General features: G+C 58.9%; 1 protein-coding gene across 1 annotated transcript; it reads left to right on the forward strand.

The window, feature by feature from the left end:
* The first annotated feature begins 12,049 nt into the window (after window positions 1–12,049).
* On the forward strand, window positions 12,050–18,780 carry Comp (cartilage oligomeric matrix protein). The gene is made up of 19 exons (XM_027932397.2): window positions 12,050–12,128; window positions 12,330–12,415; window positions 12,763–12,814; window positions 13,191–13,360; window positions 14,009–14,146; window positions 14,397–14,471; window positions 14,564–14,722; window positions 14,803–14,907; window positions 15,003–15,110; window positions 15,264–15,423; window positions 15,831–15,949; window positions 16,187–16,239; window positions 16,324–16,505; window positions 16,641–16,819; window positions 16,941–16,989; window positions 17,241–17,437; window positions 18,012–18,184; window positions 18,494–18,633; window positions 18,717–18,780. The coding sequence occupies exons 1-19, from the start codon at window positions 12,050–12,052 to the stop codon at window positions 18,761–18,763; spliced, it is 2,271 nt and encodes a 756-aa protein (XP_027788198.1). The 3' UTR covers window positions 18,764–18,780.
* Window positions 18,781–18,833: the final 53 nt, after the last annotated feature.

Raw genomic sequence — 18,833 nt, forward strand, 5'->3', positions numbered from 1 at the left:
CCCAGACCCTGCTGGCCCGTCCAGCTGTATCTCCCTGTCTCCCCTCCCCCACGTGGGCCAGACCCCACCACACCAACTCCGGGGACACTGGCTTGTTCTCCATCACCTCCAAGCCTTGGCCCACACTGGTCCCCCCATTTGACCACACTTTCTGGCCTCTTCCCTGGCTGATTCTTTTTTTTTTTTTTTTAGTACCAGGGATTGAACCCAGGGACACTTAACCACTGAGCCACATCCCCAGCCGTGTGTGTGTGTGTGTGTGTATATATATATATGTATTATAGTTTTTTAGCTGTAGATGGACACAATATCTTTATTTATTTATTTATTTATTTTTATGTGATACTGAGGATCAAACCCAGTGCCTCATGCATGTGAGGCAAGTGCCCCACCACTGAGCTACGTCCCCAGCCCCCTTTTTATATTTTATTTATTTATTTATTTTTTTTTTTTTTTAATTTTTTTAATACTTATTTATTAGTTTTCGGCGGACACAACATCTTTGTTTGTATGTGGTGCTGAGGATCGAACCCGGGCCGCACGCACGCCAGGCGAGCGCAATACAGCTTGAGCCACATCCCAGCCCCTTATATTTTATTTAGAGACAGGGTCTCATTGAATTGCTTAGGGCTCTGCTAAGTTTCTGAGGCTGGCTTTGAACTCGTGATCCTCCTGCCTCAGCCTCCCGAACCACTGGAATTAGTCGTGTGCCACCGCGCCGGGCTGGACTGGCTGGGCTCCAGATGGAACCAGGCGCCTTGCAGGTGAAGAACAGCGGTCAGTGACCAGACATGTTGGCTGCCACCAGGGAGAGGGTGGGGAGGTGGCTCAAGCCAAGCTTTGACCCCAACCTCTGTGCAATAGGAGGGGCCTGTCTCCCACCAGGATCCTCTCATCCTAGCTGGAAGCCAGAACCAAGTCGAACTGTCCAGATGTGGGGCTGGACACAGCTGGGACCATGTGATTTGGTGGGGGGACTATGTGGTTTGGGGGAGGCCCCGCGGCCCCGTCAGACCTCTATGTAGCCTGGCTGGCCGCAGCCTGGCTGGGTGTGGGGGGCAGGACAGCTTTGGTTTTGAGTCTCTGGCTGAATCTGCAAAGGTTAAAAAAATAATCACCAGCAGGGCCAAGGCGTTGCCCCTCCAAGACATTAATCCTAGTACCAGGCGGGAAAAACAGGCCCGGGACCCCCGCCAGGCCAGACTGGCTCAGGGGTTGGGAGGGCAAAAGGCTGAGCCTCAACGTCCCTCTGGCCGGGACGGGGCCTCGGTTTCCCACTGGAACACAGGGCATCTTCTCTGTAATCGCTCACGTGCTGAGCCAGGCCCAGACAGCCCTGTTTCCTCCAAGCAAGACTGGTCCTCACCTGGGCTCCAAGCGCGAGGCCTGGGTGGGACCGGGTTGTCAGGATCGCAGGCCTCGGGCTTTTTCATCAGCATCCAGCTTAAGTAGCCCCCCTTCTCCTCCCCCCACTCTTCCTCCTCCTTCATCCTCCAGTGCTGGGGCGGAACTAGGGCCTCACACAGGCCAGGCAAATGCCCCACCATTGAGCTGCGTCCCCAGGCCTGCTCATTCGTCTTTTTTTGTACCAGGGATTGAACTCAGGGGTGCTCAACCACTGAGCCACATCTCCAGCGCTATTTTGTATTTTATTTAGAAACAGGGTCTCACTGAGTTGCTTAGCGCCTCGCTTTTGCTGAGACTGGTTTTGAACTTGTGATCCTCCTGCCTCAGCCTTCTGAGTTGCTTTTTATATTTTATTTAGAGACAGGGTCTCGCTGAGTTGCAGGGGGGGCTGGGGTTGTGGCTCAGTGGTGGGGCACTTGCCTAGCACATGTGAGGCACTGTGTTTGATCCTCAGCACCACATAAAATAAATAAATAAAGCGCTTGTGTCTATCTACAACTAAATAAATATATTAAAAACAAAAAAGTTGGGCTGGGGATGTGGCTCACGTGGTAGCGTGCTCGCCTGGCATGCGTGTGGCCCGGGTTCGATCCTCAGCACCACATACAAACAAAGATGTTGTGTCCACCGAGAACTAAAAAATAAATATTAAAAAATTCTCTCTCTCTCTCTCTTTTAAAAAAATAATATATATATATATATAAAAAAGTTGCTTAAGGCCTCATTGAGTTGCTGAGGCTGGCCTCAAACTTGAAATCCTCCTGCCTCAGCCTCCCAAGCCCCTGGGATCACAGGTATGCGTCATTGCGCCTGGCTCTGGTCATTCTTCTTATAACGTCCTTGTGTCCCATCACTCATGACCCAGCTGGGAGCCCTTGCAAGACTATGATGTCCCCAAGTCTTTTGATCCAGGTGGGATTCATTGGCTGCTTAAAGTCACAGTAGATGACAACTGTGGGGAGTCACATTCAGGTCCTCCGACACCAGGCGTGAGGAGGTTGTTTAGTCTGTGGGTGGCTCATGCATCCTTGCCTCACATGGGCCAGGCCCCTCCCCCCACCACCCAAAACAGAGCAGCAGAAGAAAAGAGGGTCCTTCCAAGGACTGCAGGAGGCGGGAATGGGAGTGGGTTTTGTAGTTGTTCTGGGCTTTATTTTTTTTGTTGTTTTGTTTTTTATTTTTAGAGACAGGGTCTCCAGGTCTCACTCCATTGCCCAGGCGGTCCCCAAACTCCTGGGCTAAAGCAATCCTCCTGCCTCAGCCTCCCACGTCACTGGGAGAACCAGGAAGCCGCCCAGGCAGAGCTTAGGTGTGAGTGTTGAGTGGCTGCGGAGTTTCAGTTTTATGAGACACAGAGTCCTGGCTGTGGTGACCCAAAGTGAAAGTACTTAATGCTGCTAAATTTCTCCCAAGAAATGGTCAGAACAGAACCTTTTTTTTTTTTAACCACCAAAAGAAAAAAAGAACCCCAAACATAATTTTTTGAAAAAAGCAAGACAAGCAGGTGGAGGTTGGAAGAGACCTGCGGCTCATGTACTCTGTGGCCCTGAGCGAATGTGTTGCCCTCTTTGGGCTTCCGCTTGTCACCTGCCTCCCTTCCTCCCAGGCTCTGAGTCACGGCTGTCACCTGCATCGGGACGATATTCCCTGTGATTCTTCACGTGCCCATTTCACCCCTCAGGGCCCCGGTGAGGGGAACGAACGTCTCTTGAACGGTGTCTGAACTGGTGACAGTGAGGAAGCCGCTCATGCCAGCCGCTGGCACCTCTGCCGCCCACCAGCCATTTGGAAAGAACGGCTGTGGGTGGTGGCCTTGAAGCACTGAGTGTTTCCTCGTGGTGCTCCCGGTTGCCTGGTACCCAGGGGGGTCTAGAGGCCAGCAGAGTGGGGAGGCCCCGGGCCAGCCCTGAGCGCCCAGAGGCCGCGTTCCAGGCGGACCCGGGCTGGGGCTGGGATGTGGCCCTTCCTGGGAGCCAGGGGCAGCAAGAGGGACCCTGAGCACAGCGGTGGGCGGGGGAGGCTGTGGCAGAGGCTTGGCATCTGCAGGTCACCCGTTAAAGCTGTCGGGTTCCGAAGCCCAGGGTACGGAAGGCCCACCCATCGTGGCAAGGGTCTGGGGGGACCCAGCCTCCTCCACGCTGCCTTTCGGGCATCCAGTCTGCACCGAGAATGACGGGTCCCCACCCCGGAGGGGGCTCTGGCGGGGGGCTGGCCATTGGAAGCCCTCCACTCACCGACCACAGAGATTGGTTCGGGATGGCGGTGGGATCTGAGCTGGGCCAATGAGGATCAGCCCTGAGATCTTTGCTGGCCAATCAGGGGGAAGATTCTCTGCAGCAGGGGGGTGGGGGCGAGGCGGGGCAGGGGGAGAGGCCAGGAAGGGGACTGAACTAAGGGGCACTCAACCACTGAGCCACATCCCCAGCCCTTTTTAGTTTGTGAATCAAGGTCTCGATCAGTTGCTGAGGCTGGCCTTGAACTTGCCATCCTCCCGCCTCAGCCTCCAGAGTCGCTGGGATTACAGGTGAGCATCACTGCTTCCAGCTCAAACAAATCTTTGTACACAGATGTTCGTGGTAGCATTATGACAACAGGTAAAATGTGGAAATAATCCAAGTGGCCATCAACACCTGAGTGGATAAGCAAACATGGTCTATCCATATGATGGACTATTAGTCAGCCTTAAAAAGGAATGAAGCACTGACGCAGACCACCACATAGAAAAACCCTGGGGACATGATGGAAAGAGCCAGACACAAAAGGCTACACTGTGGCTGATTCCATTCATAGAAACTCCCGAACGGGGAAGTGCATAGAGAGAAAACAGATCAGTGTTCGCTGCGGCGGGGAGGAGGGGTTGGGAGTGAGTGTAGTGGGCATAGAATTTCTTGGGCAGAGGTGAAAATGTTCTGAAACTAGGTAAAGATGATGGCTGCAGGACATCAGAAATAGACTCAAAACACCATTGAATTATCCACTTTAAAATTGTTGAAATGATTTATTTTATGCATATTTTATTGTCATCAAAAGAAAAGGAAGAAGGGGACAGCTGAAAGAAAGTCATAGGTCCCAGTAGGCAAACACGCCACGTCCTGTGCCATCCCTGGGTGACTTAGAACACTAACGCCACGTGACTGCTCACAGTTCTTACGTTGTATTTTTAGGGAATGATTAATAAGAAAAAAGTCTGTACACGTTCAGTTCGGGAACATTTTTCTCTGCGTGTTTTCCTTTCACGGTTGGTTGAATCCGCAGCTGTGGAACCCATGGAGACCAGGGGCTGGCTGTCCCCGGTGCCAGCTGTATGGCCACCCTGTCCCCATGGCAGCCCTGTGAGGAGGGCATGAGGAGTTCAGCGAGCAGGAGAAGCTGCCCGTGCTCACGCTCCGGCTTCTACGCTTCGCCACATCTGGAGGCAAACATCTGGGTCCGGAGAGGCAGGCTGGCCGCGAGCCGCTGGGCCCGCTGTGTCCTGGGCCGTCTCCACCTGGGCCTGGGTTTGCGCTCTGAACCGGGCTGGTTGCCGCAGGCCCCGGGTGAGGGGTCCCCACCAGGAGCAGCCCAGGAGCCCCTTCCCACGGGGTGTGTCTGGGAACCCAAGCCACCCTGACTGCCGGAGCGGGTCCCGCCTCGCCCCACTTCCCCACCTTGTTGCTGTTGGCCCCGCGGGCTGGGGACGGTGAAGGGACTCATTGATTCCCTTGCCACTTGTTGCTGAGCACTGGGCTCCTGGGCCCTCGCCTGGCCCTGGCCCCAGGACATGGGCAGCTGGGTGGCTGGCTGGAGAGAGACCTCCTGGGACAGCAGACGGGGCGTGGTGGCCCTTGATGGTCCTGCCGAGCCCACTCTGAACCCCTGACCAGGTGGCATCACATGTGCCGTGTCCTCGTGCCCTGTCACCCTCTCTCTCCACCCCTGGGTCCCGTAGCTTCCACCGCCCTGTGGACCTGTGCTCTCTGGGGACTGGTGGCCACAATGCGTGGCTCTGTGGGTGTCTTAACGCTACAGAGGCAAGGACACCATTAGCCCCTGTCATGAGTCCTCACTCCCAAGTCTCCAGCCCCCGTGACCTGGGGTCTCCTGGCTCGGATCCCCTGGACTCCCTGCTATAGAGAAGGGCACGGCTCAGCCCAGTGGCAAACACAGCCAGGAGGTGCCCGGGGCCGGTGTCCAGCGGCTGCCCAACACCATCAACTGCAAGTGCCATCAGACCCCTTCCAGGGGCCCCCTGTGTCTGCCCCAGAGCCCCCTCCTTGACTTCCCAGTGGTGTGGTGTGGATCCTCCTGGGAGGAGGGGAGCATCATCTGCATCCCTCTTGGGTGGGGGAAGACACACCTGGCCCTGGCTGGGCCGGCTCCAGCCGCAGGAGGAAGTAGGTGTCAGCCAGCTGGAGAGTAGGAGGAAGGCTGCTCCAGGCAGTTGGCACAGCCTGTGCAAAGGCCCTGAGGTGAGAGAGACCTAAAAGCAGGAGGGACAGAAAGAGGAGGCTGGGGCAGACGGAGGGGGTCCCGCCAGTCCATCTCATACACGGCAAGGAAGGCAGAGAATGTCTGAACCGCACCTACTGTGTGCTTCACCTTCTTTCTTTTACTGAGCGCTTGACCATTGAGCCATGACCTCGTGACCATAGTGACCTCTGAATTGGGCTGCCACACAGCGAAGCTCCCCGCTATCCACCTGCTCATCCAGCCACCCACCTGTCACTCACCAACCCATCCGTCCACCCACTCACCCGCCCACCCTTCACCCACCTTCTATTCATTCACCATTTGTGTATTCTACCGTGTGCCCTGCAGGAGGCTCCCCGAGGACCGGCACCCCAGGACTGGCACCCTGAGGACTGGCACCCCAGGACCGACACCCCAGGACCAGCACCCTGAGGACTGGCACCCCAGGACCGGCACCCCAGGACGGGCTGCTGTGCGGAGGAGGCAGCCACATGACCCTGCAGTGCGCCAGCGCCAGGCAGCAGGGTCGGGCTCTGAGGGAGCCACTCAGGGCACTGCAGAGGCCAGAGGGGACTGCTGAGCAAGGAGGAGGCCATGGACGGAGCCCAGGGAGGGTCACAGACCAGGTGGGAGCCAGGAGGGCAGAGGAGCTGGGTGGGCCCCGCCTGCCCCTGGGCCTCTGCCCTGGCTGTGCCTCTGCCTGGGCCCCCGCCTGCAGGTGCCACTGGGCCTTGATGGGCTCCCCTCACCCGCGCTGGCAGTGCCTTTCCTGTAGTCTGCACCTCCTTCCGGGCCACCAGCACCCCACAGAGGGGACAGAGGGTCAGGGTCTGTCCGGTGGGTGAGGCTATTGCATCTCATGCAGCCATCAAGGAGCAGTCACTTGGGTCCTTAGGTGCACAGGCTGGGGGCCGGGCTCCTCCCTGCCCGGCAGCATCCCTCCCTGCCAGCCGGGCTGCCCTGGGTCCCTGCCCAGTAGGCAAACACGCCATGTCCTGTTCCATCCATCACCCGCCTGAACAAGGGCCTCCTGTGAAGGGCAGGGAGGGGACTGCCGAGGGCCGAGAGCTGGAGGGGTGTGGGGCTGGGCAGGCCACAGGCCACCTCCCCGGGGAGCTGCAGGATGGGGGAGCTGCTCTGTGGCCGGGCTGTCTGTCTCCCTGGGGGTGGACGGGGCATGACCTCCCTCTCCAGCATCCAGGGTCCGTGCAGACAGGACAGGACGGGCAGGGCTGGCCGAGCCTCAGTGCGGCCACCTGTGAAGCGGGGGTGTTGGTGGTCACACCGAGGGCTCAGCACCTCCCACCCAGTCCCCCTCCATATCCACGGGGATGGTTCCAGGACCCCCTGAAGCCAAAGCCCACAGATGCTCCGTCCCTTCCGTGAAACACCGTGGTATTCAGTGGTCTCTAGGTGGCCTGGGATACTGGACACGAGGTCAACGCCATGTGACTAGTTCCTGTCGTGCATTGTTTAGGGAACAACAAGAAGAAAAACTTCCGTCTGTGTTGGGATGCACAGCTTTTCTGCATACTTTCTACCAGTGGTTGTGGATTTTCACCTTGTCTGTACAAAACGCTCATGCAACATGGGAGGGAAGGAGAGGAGGAAGGGTTGCTCGTTTATCCCACCACAGTTATCCCTGGAAAACAAAGAAGGGACCCGGGCACGGTGACGCGTGCCTGTCATCCCAGAGATCCGGGAGGCTGAGGCAGGAGGATTGCAGGTTTGAGGCCAGCCTCAGCAACAGTAAGATTCTGTCTCAAAATAAAAATTAAAAAAGGGCTGGGGATATGGCTCAGTGGTTAAGTGAATCTGGATTCAATTCCTGGTACCAAAAACAAAACAAAAAGAACTCAGCACCTGGCAAAAGCCACCTCCTGGAATTCCAGTCCATTCCTAGGGAAGCTCCTCCTTCCTCCAGTCAGAAGGCTGACCTTAGCAAGTCAAGTATGGGGCTGGGGTTGGGGCTCAGTGGTAGAGAGATCGTCTGGCATGCGTGAGGCCCTGGGTTCGAGCCTTAGCACCACATAAAAATAAATAAGATAAAGGCATTGTGTCCGCCTACAACTAAAAAATATATTTAAAAAAAGAAGTCATGTAAGTAATGAGGAGAAAAATCTTTGGAAGATGGCAGACAGGGAGAGAGAGAAAAGAAGAAAATGAAGAATCTGAGCACAGACTGGTTAAGCAGCTTTCCTCAGGTCACACAGCAGAACCAGGCTGTGAAGCTCAAGCCCTGAATGTCCAGACGTCATTGCTGTGCCCTGATTGCCCCCCTGTGCCCTGTGGCCTCCCATGATGATGAATTCTTGACTTCTAGGGCTTTGATGAGGACAGAAAAGAAAAACCCACAAGAGCCTCACGACAAGGTTGCAGGCACTTGGCACTTGCTCAGTAAAATTGTAGCCACTATGTTTATTGTTATCCTCTTCCTTTATCATCACCCAGCGGGGAGCCTCAGCTGGACTGGCCTCAAGGCCAAAGCAGAAGGAGGGCAGGAGGCTGCGGAGCCTGCTTCCTCAGGAAGCGGGCGTGGGTTTGCCGGCTCTGGTTCTAGACCCTCACCCTGCCCCTGGCAGGCGGTCCTTCCTGAGAACTAACTTGAGTGTGGCCATCCGAGGCGGGGCGAGTCTGGTTCGTGGGCTTGGAGGCAGAGGTGGCCAAGTGGCCCTTCCGTGCTGCCTTGATGAATTCCCCAGACCTGGGCTGTGGCCGGCCCGCCCGGCGCAGCTGCCTCCCCACATACTTTCCCTCTGGATTCACCAGGCGCAGCGCTGGGCAGGAGAGCCAGCCGGGCGCCCGCGTGTCTCCTGGCCCAGCAGGCGTCGGCCAGGAGGGGCCCAGGGGCTCCATCAAACAGGCACCAGCCCTCGGCCCAGCCTGGCCCAGCTCCCAGAACTACTGGGCCTGGCCTGGTGGGAAGGGGACTGGCTCGGGCCAGCAGAGGCCCAGTCGGGAGGCGCTGCCAGGGCCACAGAACCTCTCAGCTCCTGAGGGGGTCGGGCCAGCGTTTTTAGTCTGGATTCTGTGACTGCCGCAGGGACTGGGTGTGTGAAGGGCTTGGGGTTCTTGTCTTCTCCTGTTTGAATTCTGGCTGTGTGACCTCAGGCCATGGCCTCTCCTCTCTGAGAGGTGCCACAATGTCCAAGTTCCATATCATGTAATCCTGGAGCTGGGCACGGGGCTTAAGGACTCCCATGAGGCAGTTCATTCCATCCCCTCAACATCACTACACCCATTTTACAGGTGAGGAAACTGAGGCACAGAAAGGGTAAGCGACTTGATCTTAGTCACACAGCAAGGCCATTCGGACAACACTTGGAACCAGGCTGTGAGCCTCCAAGTCCATCTTCACTACCGTATCAAGTACCGTGACGTCAGGGGTCCCTATTTTTTTCCAAATTTTAAAATTACTGCATTGCAAGTGTATCTAAGAATGGGATTTGTTGTTACATATCCGTGCTTATAGTCGTTACTGTTTTTAATAGTAAAAATGTGACATTATTTTAAGGAATAATAACTACTTATACGGCTGCTCTCCTGGTTACCCAACCTTTTGGCCTCTCTGCACCCGCCCAGCCCCCCGGGAGCCCCAGGTGAGAGGGACGAAGCAAACCACAGACATTCCCAGTCGGGTCAGGGCTGGGCTAGGGGTCACCCACCCCAATGTTTTCAGCTGGGATGATCTGCCTGGGGTCTGAGGTGCTGCCAGGAGTGAGGGTCCCCGGGGAAGGGGCGGTCACAGCTGGCCTTGGAAGGAGCGGCAGAAACAGCAGGTCCAAGGTCATAAAGATGCCTGCAGTGGGCTTCTCTGTAGCGTGGGCTGGTGCCACGTGTGCCAAGGAGGGGCAGCTGCCTAGAAGGGGACTGTGGCCTGTCCTCTAGGACTCTGCTGTCTGCCTGGGTACCGGCTCATCCTCGAGACTCTGTTCCTGCGGTTCCCTCTTGTAACGCCCTTCCCTGCACCTTCGCATGGCCTGGTCATGGCCCAGGCCACGTGTGTCCAAGCCCCAGCCCCGTGCCTGGCTTGTGGCAGGGACCTGGCTTCCATGTGCGCTCGTCCCAGCCGCACGAGGCACACACAAGCCCACAGGTCCTGCTGGAGTCGTGGTTTTCCTGAGAATTCCAGTGCTGCCCGGGAGTGGCCCCCAGGTGTCTGGATGCCAAGGAAAACAGGAGGTGAGCTCATGGCCCCGGGCAGGAGCAGTCAGGCTGGGGGCCGGGTGCGGGCATGGGCTTCACTGGAGATGCCTGGGCTCGGCGGGCGGCTCCCAGCCAGCTTCCCCCTCCAGACAAGCCTTTCCTCTTTCACCCTCTGTGGCTCCCTATTGCCCCCGGAAGAAAAATGCCACTGGCACTGACCTCCTGGAGTCTCATCTGCTGCTTCTGCCTGAGCCCCGAGATCCCAGTACCCTGAGATCAGTACGTCCCGTAGCCAAGGCTCATGCCTGTCTCAGGAATAGCCTCTGCTGTTCCCTCTTCCCGGAACACCTTTCCACCCTCTCTTTATCTGGTACCGTCCTCTTCATCTATGTCCCAGCCTGGGTGTCTCATGAAGCCCCCCCCATCCCCCTCCCTTCTCCCACTGGGTCACCTCACCTCCCGGGGTGCTTCCCATCATAGCCCGGCCCCTCTGGGTGATGGTGTAGTTATCTCCCCACTAACCTGGGCTCCCTAAAAGGGACAAGGCTGCATCTCCTCCTGTGTCCCCTAGCACAGGATGTGACCCACAATGACTGCTCCCTGCACATTAGTGGAATGAATGAATGTGCCTAGAAATGTCCCCACCCTCAAGCCCCCCAAGCTTCTCCCCACTAGAGCTGCCCTCTCGTCTCCCCTCTGCTGATCGGAGTCCTTTTCCTTTTTGAGACAGGGTCTTGCTAAGTTGCAGAGGCTGGCCTTGAACTTGTGATCTTCCTGCCTCAGCCTCCTGAGTAGCAGGGATTACTGAAGAGCGCCACAGCACCCAACCTCACTTTCCTTTTTGTCCCCTTGCCTCCACCTTGAGGAAGCCCTCGGTGACTCTCTGTAACCTCCCTTGTGAACAGATCTGGCTAAGACCCACTTCACCTCCTCCCTCTTCCCCTTCCTGGACCTCAGTTTCCCTGTCTGTAGACTACAGGCTGTGAGTCCTGGAAGGCTGGGGTGGATAGGGTTAACGGACTCCAGGAAGTCAAGGTGTTTTATAGCTCAAGAGTGTAGCTAGACACCGAGGAGAGATTTTCCCCATGAGCCGTCATTTTTATTTTTATTATGGACAGTTCCCACAGCGACTAGGAGAAACTTGGAAGGTATGGCGCAGCCTCCACAAACAGAAGCCCCAGACTCCCCCTCGGATCTCCTCCAACAGGAGCTCTTGAGGGGTAGTTCACACCCTGGCTGGGGACTGACGCACACACACCCCCACCCATGGTACAGACTGAGAAACTGAACACCGTCCTGGGCAGTCAGGCGTCCAGCACCAGCAGCCAAGAACCACAGGGAGAGCGAACACCTTGCAACCCTCCAGGGTGGGAGGCCAGGAGCTGCCCAGATGGCATCTCCCCTGCTCCTGCCCCGTTTTCTAGTACTGATGATAACAGTTCAGGATGGCACACATCACCTCCCTTGTACCAGGAAAGAAGCGCACAGAGAGACCTTATTTATTGTCTGTGTTTTCTTTCTTCTTCTTCTTTTCTTTCTGTGCTGAGCATGGTCCCCAGGGCCTCACTGAGCTGAGCTCTACCCTGGCCCCATTTGCGGGATTTTGAAGCAAGTGAGGAGGGAGCAGGGGACCAGACCGTCTCATCCAAAGTGGGTGTGTCCTCACCTTCTCAAACCCTCAGGGCAGCGGTGGAGACTTGTTCCCAGCTCTACCCCAGGCTTGTATGCAGCAGGCACTCAATAAATAGTGAGAGGGAATGCAGGGCTGGGGGAGGGGGATTGGTTTCACTGATTCCCCCCAAGTCATCCCTCTCCACAGACCTCCAATTGCCCCACTGTGTCCTGATTCAGCCGCCGGCAGCTCTGCTGGGCAAATCGGGTGAGGCCTTGAACGCAAAGCCCAGCGCCATCTGTTTACCTTGCGGCTGGAGCTGGGCAGGGCCGCGGTGGGCCGTCCCCGGGGCCGGCCACTCCGCTGGGATAAAAAGGCCCCGCGGGCCTCGTGGGCGGCAGAGAGTGAACAGCCGTCCAGCATCCCGCCGCAGCCATGGCCCCCGGCACCGCCTGTGTTCTCCTACTCACCCTGTGGGCCCTCCGCGTGTCCGGCCAGGGCCAGATTCCTCTAGGTAAGACACGCTGACCTCAAGTGCCATGTCCCCCCATCGGCAGGAGGACCTTTGAAAGGCTTGCAGTTCCAGCTTCTTGAGGCTCGGGACTGTTCGCTGGGGCGCGCAGGGCTGAGAAAGCAGGCTGTGGATCCCGAAGGAAGGGATGGGATTGTGGGATCCCCAGATCCCGAAGCCCACCAGCACCCCCTGAAAACACAGGCGGAGACCTTGCCCCGCAGATGCTGCGCGAGCTGCAGGAGACCAACGCTGCGCTGCAGGACGTGCTGGAGCTGTTGCGGCAGCAGGTGAGGCGCGCGAGGAGACAGCAATGGGGAAGGAGGTGGGAGGGGGTCTCGAGGGTAGGAGAGCAGGGGGGAGGGGAGACAGGAGGAGGGAGTCCTGGGCGAGGAAGTGTGTGGAAAGGAAGAGGGAAAGAGGGGTCACGGAGATAGGGGCTCCAAGGAAGGAGGAGGCAGTCTAGGGGAGGGACAGGGAAACCGGGAGGGTAGGGAGTCTAGGGGTCGGGAGCCCTAGAAGAGAGCGTCTAGGGGAGTGGGACGGTCTGTGGACAGGGAGTCCGGGGGATGGCAAGGGGAGGCCAAGGGAGGAGAGGGAGGGGGCTCCACTGATCTTCCCACCCCACGTCCTGCAGGTCAAGGAGATCACATTCCTGAAAAACACCGTGATGGAGTGTGACGCGTGCGGTGAGCGCGGCTGGGGCGGCAGAGACGCGGGCGGGCCGGAGAGAGAGGAGAGATGGGGAGACAGAGAACGAGAGAAAGTCAGAGAAAGAAAGATACAGGAAGATGGGTGCTGGCAGAAATAGGGAGATCGGATGAGAGACGAAGAGAGACCAAGAGGGAGGGGGGACAGGGAGACCGAGCGTGCTGCGAGAGATGCAGGGAGATGGAGGAGCGGAGAGGAGAGGCAGAAAAGAGCACAGCGCAGAGTCCACGAAAGGAAAGACACCGCGCGCAGCCCAAGGCGGGATCCGGAGCTTGCGGGACCTCGCCCCGCCTCCAGGGGCCTGCGTTCAGCCCCGGGGCGTGACCCTGACCAGCCCCGCCCCCTCCCCCGCAGGGATGCAGCCTGCGCGCACGCCGGGCCTGAGCGTGCGGCCCTTGTCCTACTGCGCGGCTGGCTCCTGCTTCCCTGGCGTGGCCTGCACTGAGACCGCGAGTGGCGCGCGCTGTGGCCCCTGCCCCGCGGGCTTCACCGGCAACGGTTCGCACTGCACCGACGTTAATGAGGTGCGCGGGCTCCCGAACCCCGCCGCCCTGACGATCCCTCCACCACCCACCCAACAATCTCCCACCACCCCAACGACCCCCTCCTCCACTGGAGGTGCTCTCCCAGACGAGCCTCTCACAGTTGAGGACACAAGCCAAAACGACCTCCTCACTGTCCGGGGACCTCCACCCAGATCACGCTCGTTATCACCGGAGACGCCCGCCCTGATCACCCCCTCCACCGCTAGTGACACTGACCTCGACGACTCTCTCACCGCCGGGCGAGGTCCTCCCCAACAACCCTCCTCACCACCTGGGGTCGACCGCCCCAGCCACTTTTCTATGACAGAGGAGCGCCATTTTCAACGACCCCACCGTCGTCGGGCACGCAGGCCCCGGCGACCACTCCCTCCCTCCGCTGGGGATGCCCGTCCCCAAAACTCCTCTCCTCGGCCATGAGGGAGCAGCCCCCTTCTTTCGTGGTCGCGTTTTCCCATCAGGGCAAAGTCGTGTGTGACTCCTGGAATGGTTGCCTTCGTCCCACGTGGCACCCTGCTCCCAGGGCTGGCTGACGGTTCTTAAATTTTCCAAATCCGGGAAACCCGGAGGTGTGGCTCTCAGGGTCCAGCTCCACATTTTCTGACCCCGCTGTGGCTCCTTCTCCCTCAGTGCAACGCCCACCCCTGCTTTCCCCGCGTCCGCTGCATCAACACCAGCCCGGGGTTCCGCTGCGAGGCTTGTCCCCCGGGGTACAGCGGCCCCACCCACGAAGGCGTGGGACTGGCCTTCGCCAAGGCCAACAAGCAGGTGAGGGGCGTAGGGGCTCGGCTTTGGCAGCAGAAGGGAAGTGGGGAAGCATTTTGTGCAGTCAACTCGTCCTCCAGCCTCGCTCTAGCGGGAGGATGAAGGGGCTTCCGCGGTAGATCCGATTCCGATTGCCCTGCCGGGTAGGATGGGAGGAATGGCAAGGCCAGGTGTGGAAGCGGCGAGGACCGGGTGAGAATGGCGGGATGGGTATGCGAGTGGGACGGTGACCTCTGCGTCCCCCCTCCCCTAGGTTTGCACGGATATTAATGAGTGTGAGACCGGGCAGCATAACTGCGTTCCCAACTCGGTGTGCATCAACACCCGGGTAAGGCCGGCGCGGGGAGGGCGGAAGGATTGCGCCCAGGGGAGCAGGGCAGGGGTGAGGGCCCGCGCTGACTGTCCCGGGCATGGGCGCAGGGCTCCTTCCAGTGTGGCCCGTGCCAGCCCGGCTTCGTAGGCGATCAGGCATCTGGCTGCCGGCGGCGCGCGCAACGTTTCTGCCCTGACGGATCGCCCAGCCCTTGCCACGAAAAGGCTGATTGTGTCCTGGAGCGCGACGGCTCCCGGTCCTGCGTGGTGAGTTGCAGGAACTCAGGGGGCGGCAGAGGGGTCGAGGGTACGGTTACATCAGGTCACCCACCGACTCCCCTCTACAGTGTGCAGTCGGCTGGGCTGGCAACGGACTCCTCTGTGGCCGGGACACTGACCTGGACGGCTTCCCGGACGAAAAACTGCGCTGCTCCGAGCGCCAATGCCGCAAGGTGGGCGCGGTCGTGAAGGGGCGTGACCGAGCGGGAGTGGGGTCTGGACAGGGCTACACGGTCAAGCCACTCATGCCTGCCGTGACCACCCTCAGGACAACTGCGTGACGGTGCCCAACTCAGGGCAGGAGGACGTGGATCGCGATGGCATAGGAGACGCCTGCGACCCTGATGCCGATGGTGACGGGGTCCGCAACGAAGAGGTGAGGCCATGAGGGGACCAAGGTTGGACTGGGCTTTCGGTCTGGGGTGAAAAGGGTTCCCTGAAGAGGAGGCAGGACCTCAGAGATGAGCAAGAATGGGAAATGATTTTACCTTTCCCAGCCTGACTCTCCTTAACTGGCCCTTTCCCCCAGGACAACTGCCCCCTGGTGCGGAACGCAGACCAACGCAACTCGGACAACGATAAGTGGGGTGATGCGTGCGACAACTGCCGGTCCCAGAAGAATGACGACCAGAAGGACACAGACCAGGATGGTCGGGGCGACGCCTGCGACGACGACATCGATGGAGACCGTGAGCAAGCAGGCTGGGGAGATGAGCGGCCAGCTCCGGGGCGGGGCTTGATGGATCTTGGAAACTGGATGGTGTGAACTCGCCTAGGTCGCCCTAGACCAAGGCCCGTGCTCCCGCGGGCAGAAAAATGCAAGCCGGGCCTTGAGGCAGGAGGCAGGACTGGGGCAACGTTCCTAGGAGTGGGTGGTGGACTTTGTGTTAGATGCTGCAGACGCCAAAGATGACATTTTTACAGACAGGGACATAGAGGTTTGGGGTGGCATTCACAAGGTACCCAGTTTAGCTGGGAGGGAGAACCATCCACGGAGCTGGGGCTGTGTTCCAGGCTAGCATCAGCCTTGGTCTTTGTCCTAATGAAGTCATCTGACCCCGCCCCAATCTTGGGACTTGTGCCTGGATTCCTGCAGGGATCCGAAACTCAGCAGACAACTGTCCCAGGGTGCCCAACTCAGACCAGAAGGACAGTGACGGTGATGGTGTAGGGGATGCCTGTGATAACTGCCCTCAGAAGGACAACCCAGACCAGGTGAGAGCAGGCCAGATCCCAGCTGGGTCAGTGCCCTGGGGTGAGCCCCAGGCTGGGTTATCAAGACCACAGCTTAGAGGATCCCGCCTGCCAGACAAGGGCCTCCCACGGTCCAAGTGGCCTGGCCTTGGGGGTTTCCTTGGGGTCAGGAGGAGCTTGGCTGCAGAGGGAGTGCAGAGGGAGGCTTCTGAGATCCTCTCTCCTGATTGTGAACCCTGATCCTTACCTCCTCCCCAGAGGGATGTGGACCATGATTTTGTAGGTGATGCTTGTGACAGCGACCAAGACCAGTAAGGAGGCCACCCAGGGTGGGTGTGTGGGACACCCGGCCAATCCTCTGAGCTTCCCACCTTTATTGAACTTACCCTCTTTAGGGATGGGGATGGACACCAAGACTCCCGGGACAACTGCCCCACAGTGCCCAACAGTGCCCAGCAAGATTCAGACCACGACGGTCAGGGTGACGCCTGTGATGACGATGATGACAATGATGGAGTCCCTGATAGTAGGGACAACTGTCGCCTGGTACCCAACCCACGCCAGGAGGATGCAGACAGTATGACAGGGGTGACAGGGGTGGGCCGGTATTGGTGGGGGTGAGGTGGCCTGGAATGGGTGTGGCCCCCACCTGTGGCAGAGCCTGAAGCTGAACCCACGTGGAGGGATTGTCTCAGTTCCTATCTCCTCTCAGGGGACGGCGTGGGTGACGCGTGCCAGGGTGATTTCGACGCGGACAAGGTGGTAGACAAGATTGATGTGTGTCCGGAGAACGCCGAGGTCACCCTCACGGACTTCCGGGCCTTCCAGACTGTTGTGCTGGACCCCGAGGGCGACGCTCAAATTGACCCCAACTGGGTGGTGCTCAACCAGGTGAGGGCAAGGCCAGATAATGGTGGTTTTGGGAGAGCAGGACCCCCTCAGCAGGGCCTAAGCGGGGGACGGGAAGCCTAGAGGCCCTGGTGGCCGACCTGAGGCCCTTCTTCCTAATCAGGGGATGGAAATCGTGCAGACGATGAACAGCGACCCAGGCCTGGCTGTGGGTAAGAGGCCGGGGGAGCTGGGCGGAGCCGGCTCGGAGGCGGGGCCGCAGGGGGCGGGGCCGTGGCCAAGTCAGGCCTGAAGCCGGGAAGGGCGGGGCCGTGAGCGTTCTGGGCTCCGGAGGGGCGTGGTCAGTGGTAGTTTAGGGCGTGGTCTGGACTCCTGAAGGGGCAGATTCCAGGGGGCGGGCTGCGCTCTGGTGAGCACCCAAGACTGGGGCTATGAAAGCCCGAAACCCCCTTCCCTTTGTCAGGATACACGGCCTTCAATGGCGTGGACTTCGAGGGCACCTTCCACGTGAACACAGCCACGGATGACGACTACGCGGGTTTCATCTTCGGTTACCAGGACAGCTCGAGTTTCTACGTGGTCATGTGGAAACAGATGGAACAAACGTACTGGCAGGCGAACCCCTTCCGTGCTGTGGCCGAGCCTGGCATCCAGCTCAAGGTCCTGCACACTCCCGCAGACCCCCGCAAAAGCCTTTACACACCCACAGCCCCCCGAGCATCACTCTGCAGAATTCCAAGCTCTCACTCCACCTAGGTAGCCAAAGGCCCCAATCTTGCTTCCTCCCACAAGCCCTCAAGCACTGCCCCAGGGTCCCCCCAACCTGCCTTTGCCCCTAAAGCCTATCACAGGGCCCTGTTTTTCTGAGTCCCCCAAATTTTCTGCAGACTCCCTTAGACCCAGATATATTGCTGAAACCTTCTAGCAAATCCCCCCAATTCTGTAGATTTCGGTTTACCCTACAGGCACCCAAGTCCTGCAGGTCATCTATCCTCCCCAAATCCTCCCAGACCTCCAATCTGTTCAAGACTCCCAGATCCTCTCAGGAGACCCCATGACTGCCCCTCATGATCCACCCCTGAGCCCCCATTTGGCCCCCAAGAAAGCTTCCTTGTGGGTCTGTCATCCCAACAAGGGCCTCCTACTATGACCCACAGCTCTGTCCTTCCAGGCTAGGATCCAGGTTTCCCCAAACCCCTGAAGTCTCTGAACCCCTTTCTCTGGACAATGGCAGGCTGTGAAGTCCTCCACGGGCCCCGGGGAGCAGTTACGGAACGCGTTGTGGCACACAGGGGACACAGAGTCCCAGGTGCGGCTGCTGTGGAAGGACCCCCGCAACGTGGGCTGGAAGGACAAGACGTCCTACCGCTGGTTCCTGCAGCACCGGCCTCAAGTGGGCTACATCAGGTGGGGCCCCCACCTCCACCAGTGAGCAGGGCCAGGCAGGGACACTTAGGCCCAGCTGGGAGTCCCTCAGCTGCAGGGGGAAAGGGGCTCCTGGGGCCTTGTCCCCTTGTCTGTAAAATGGGAATATGGGGCAGGCAGAAGCAGCGCGCAGTGGGTCTCCAGTTAGAAGAACCCTTTGACCCTCATTCCACGATGCTAGGATGCCCGGGTGCATCACTCAGCCCTGGCTGTGGGCAGGGCCCCTTCGTGTCCATTCCAACACAGGCAAAGAGGTGCTGGCTGTGGCCTGACTCACTCTCCCACCTGCAGGGTGAGGTTCTACGAGGGGCCCGAGCTGGTGGCTGACAGCAATGTGGTCTTGGATACAACCATGAGGGGCGGCCGCCTGGGGGTCTTCTGCTTCTCCCAGGAGAACATCATCTGGGCCAACCTGCGCTACCGCTGCAACGGTGAGCTGGGGACCCCGGAGGGAGGGCAGGGAATCTGCCCAAAGGCCTTGCAAGGCCTCTCACCCGCTGGCCCTCTCTTGCAGACACCATCCCTGAAGACTATGAGACCCAGCGGCTGCAGCGGGCCTAGGGAACCCGGAACCCACTGTAGGACGTTGGCTGCCCTTACCATGGGGGGATGGGGGCCGAGGGAGGCCCCA

The sequence above is a fragment of the Marmota flaviventris genome, chromosome 1 (genome assembly GCF_047511675.1).
Source record: "Marmota flaviventris isolate mMarFla1 chromosome 1, mMarFla1.hap1, whole genome shotgun sequence".
NCBI classification, from domain to species: domain Eukaryota; kingdom Metazoa; phylum Chordata; class Mammalia; order Rodentia; family Sciuridae; genus Marmota; species Marmota flaviventris.

What these genes read in the sequence shown, in the direction of transcription:
- Comp (XM_027932397.2), top strand. Translation starts at nt 12,050, where the DNA reads ATGGCCCCCGGCACCGCCTGTGTTCTCCTACTCACCCTGTGGGCCCTC. An exon ending in ACTGCACCGACGTTAATGAG is followed by an intron (nt 13,361 to 14,008) that starts GTGCGCGGGCTC and finishes CTTCTCCCTCAG; the next exon opens with TGCAACGCCCACCCCTGCTT. An exon ending in CGGTGTGCATCAACACCCGG is followed by an intron (nt 14,472 to 14,563) that starts GTAAGGCCGGCG and finishes GCATGGGCGCAG; the next exon opens with GGCTCCTTCCAGTGTGGCCC.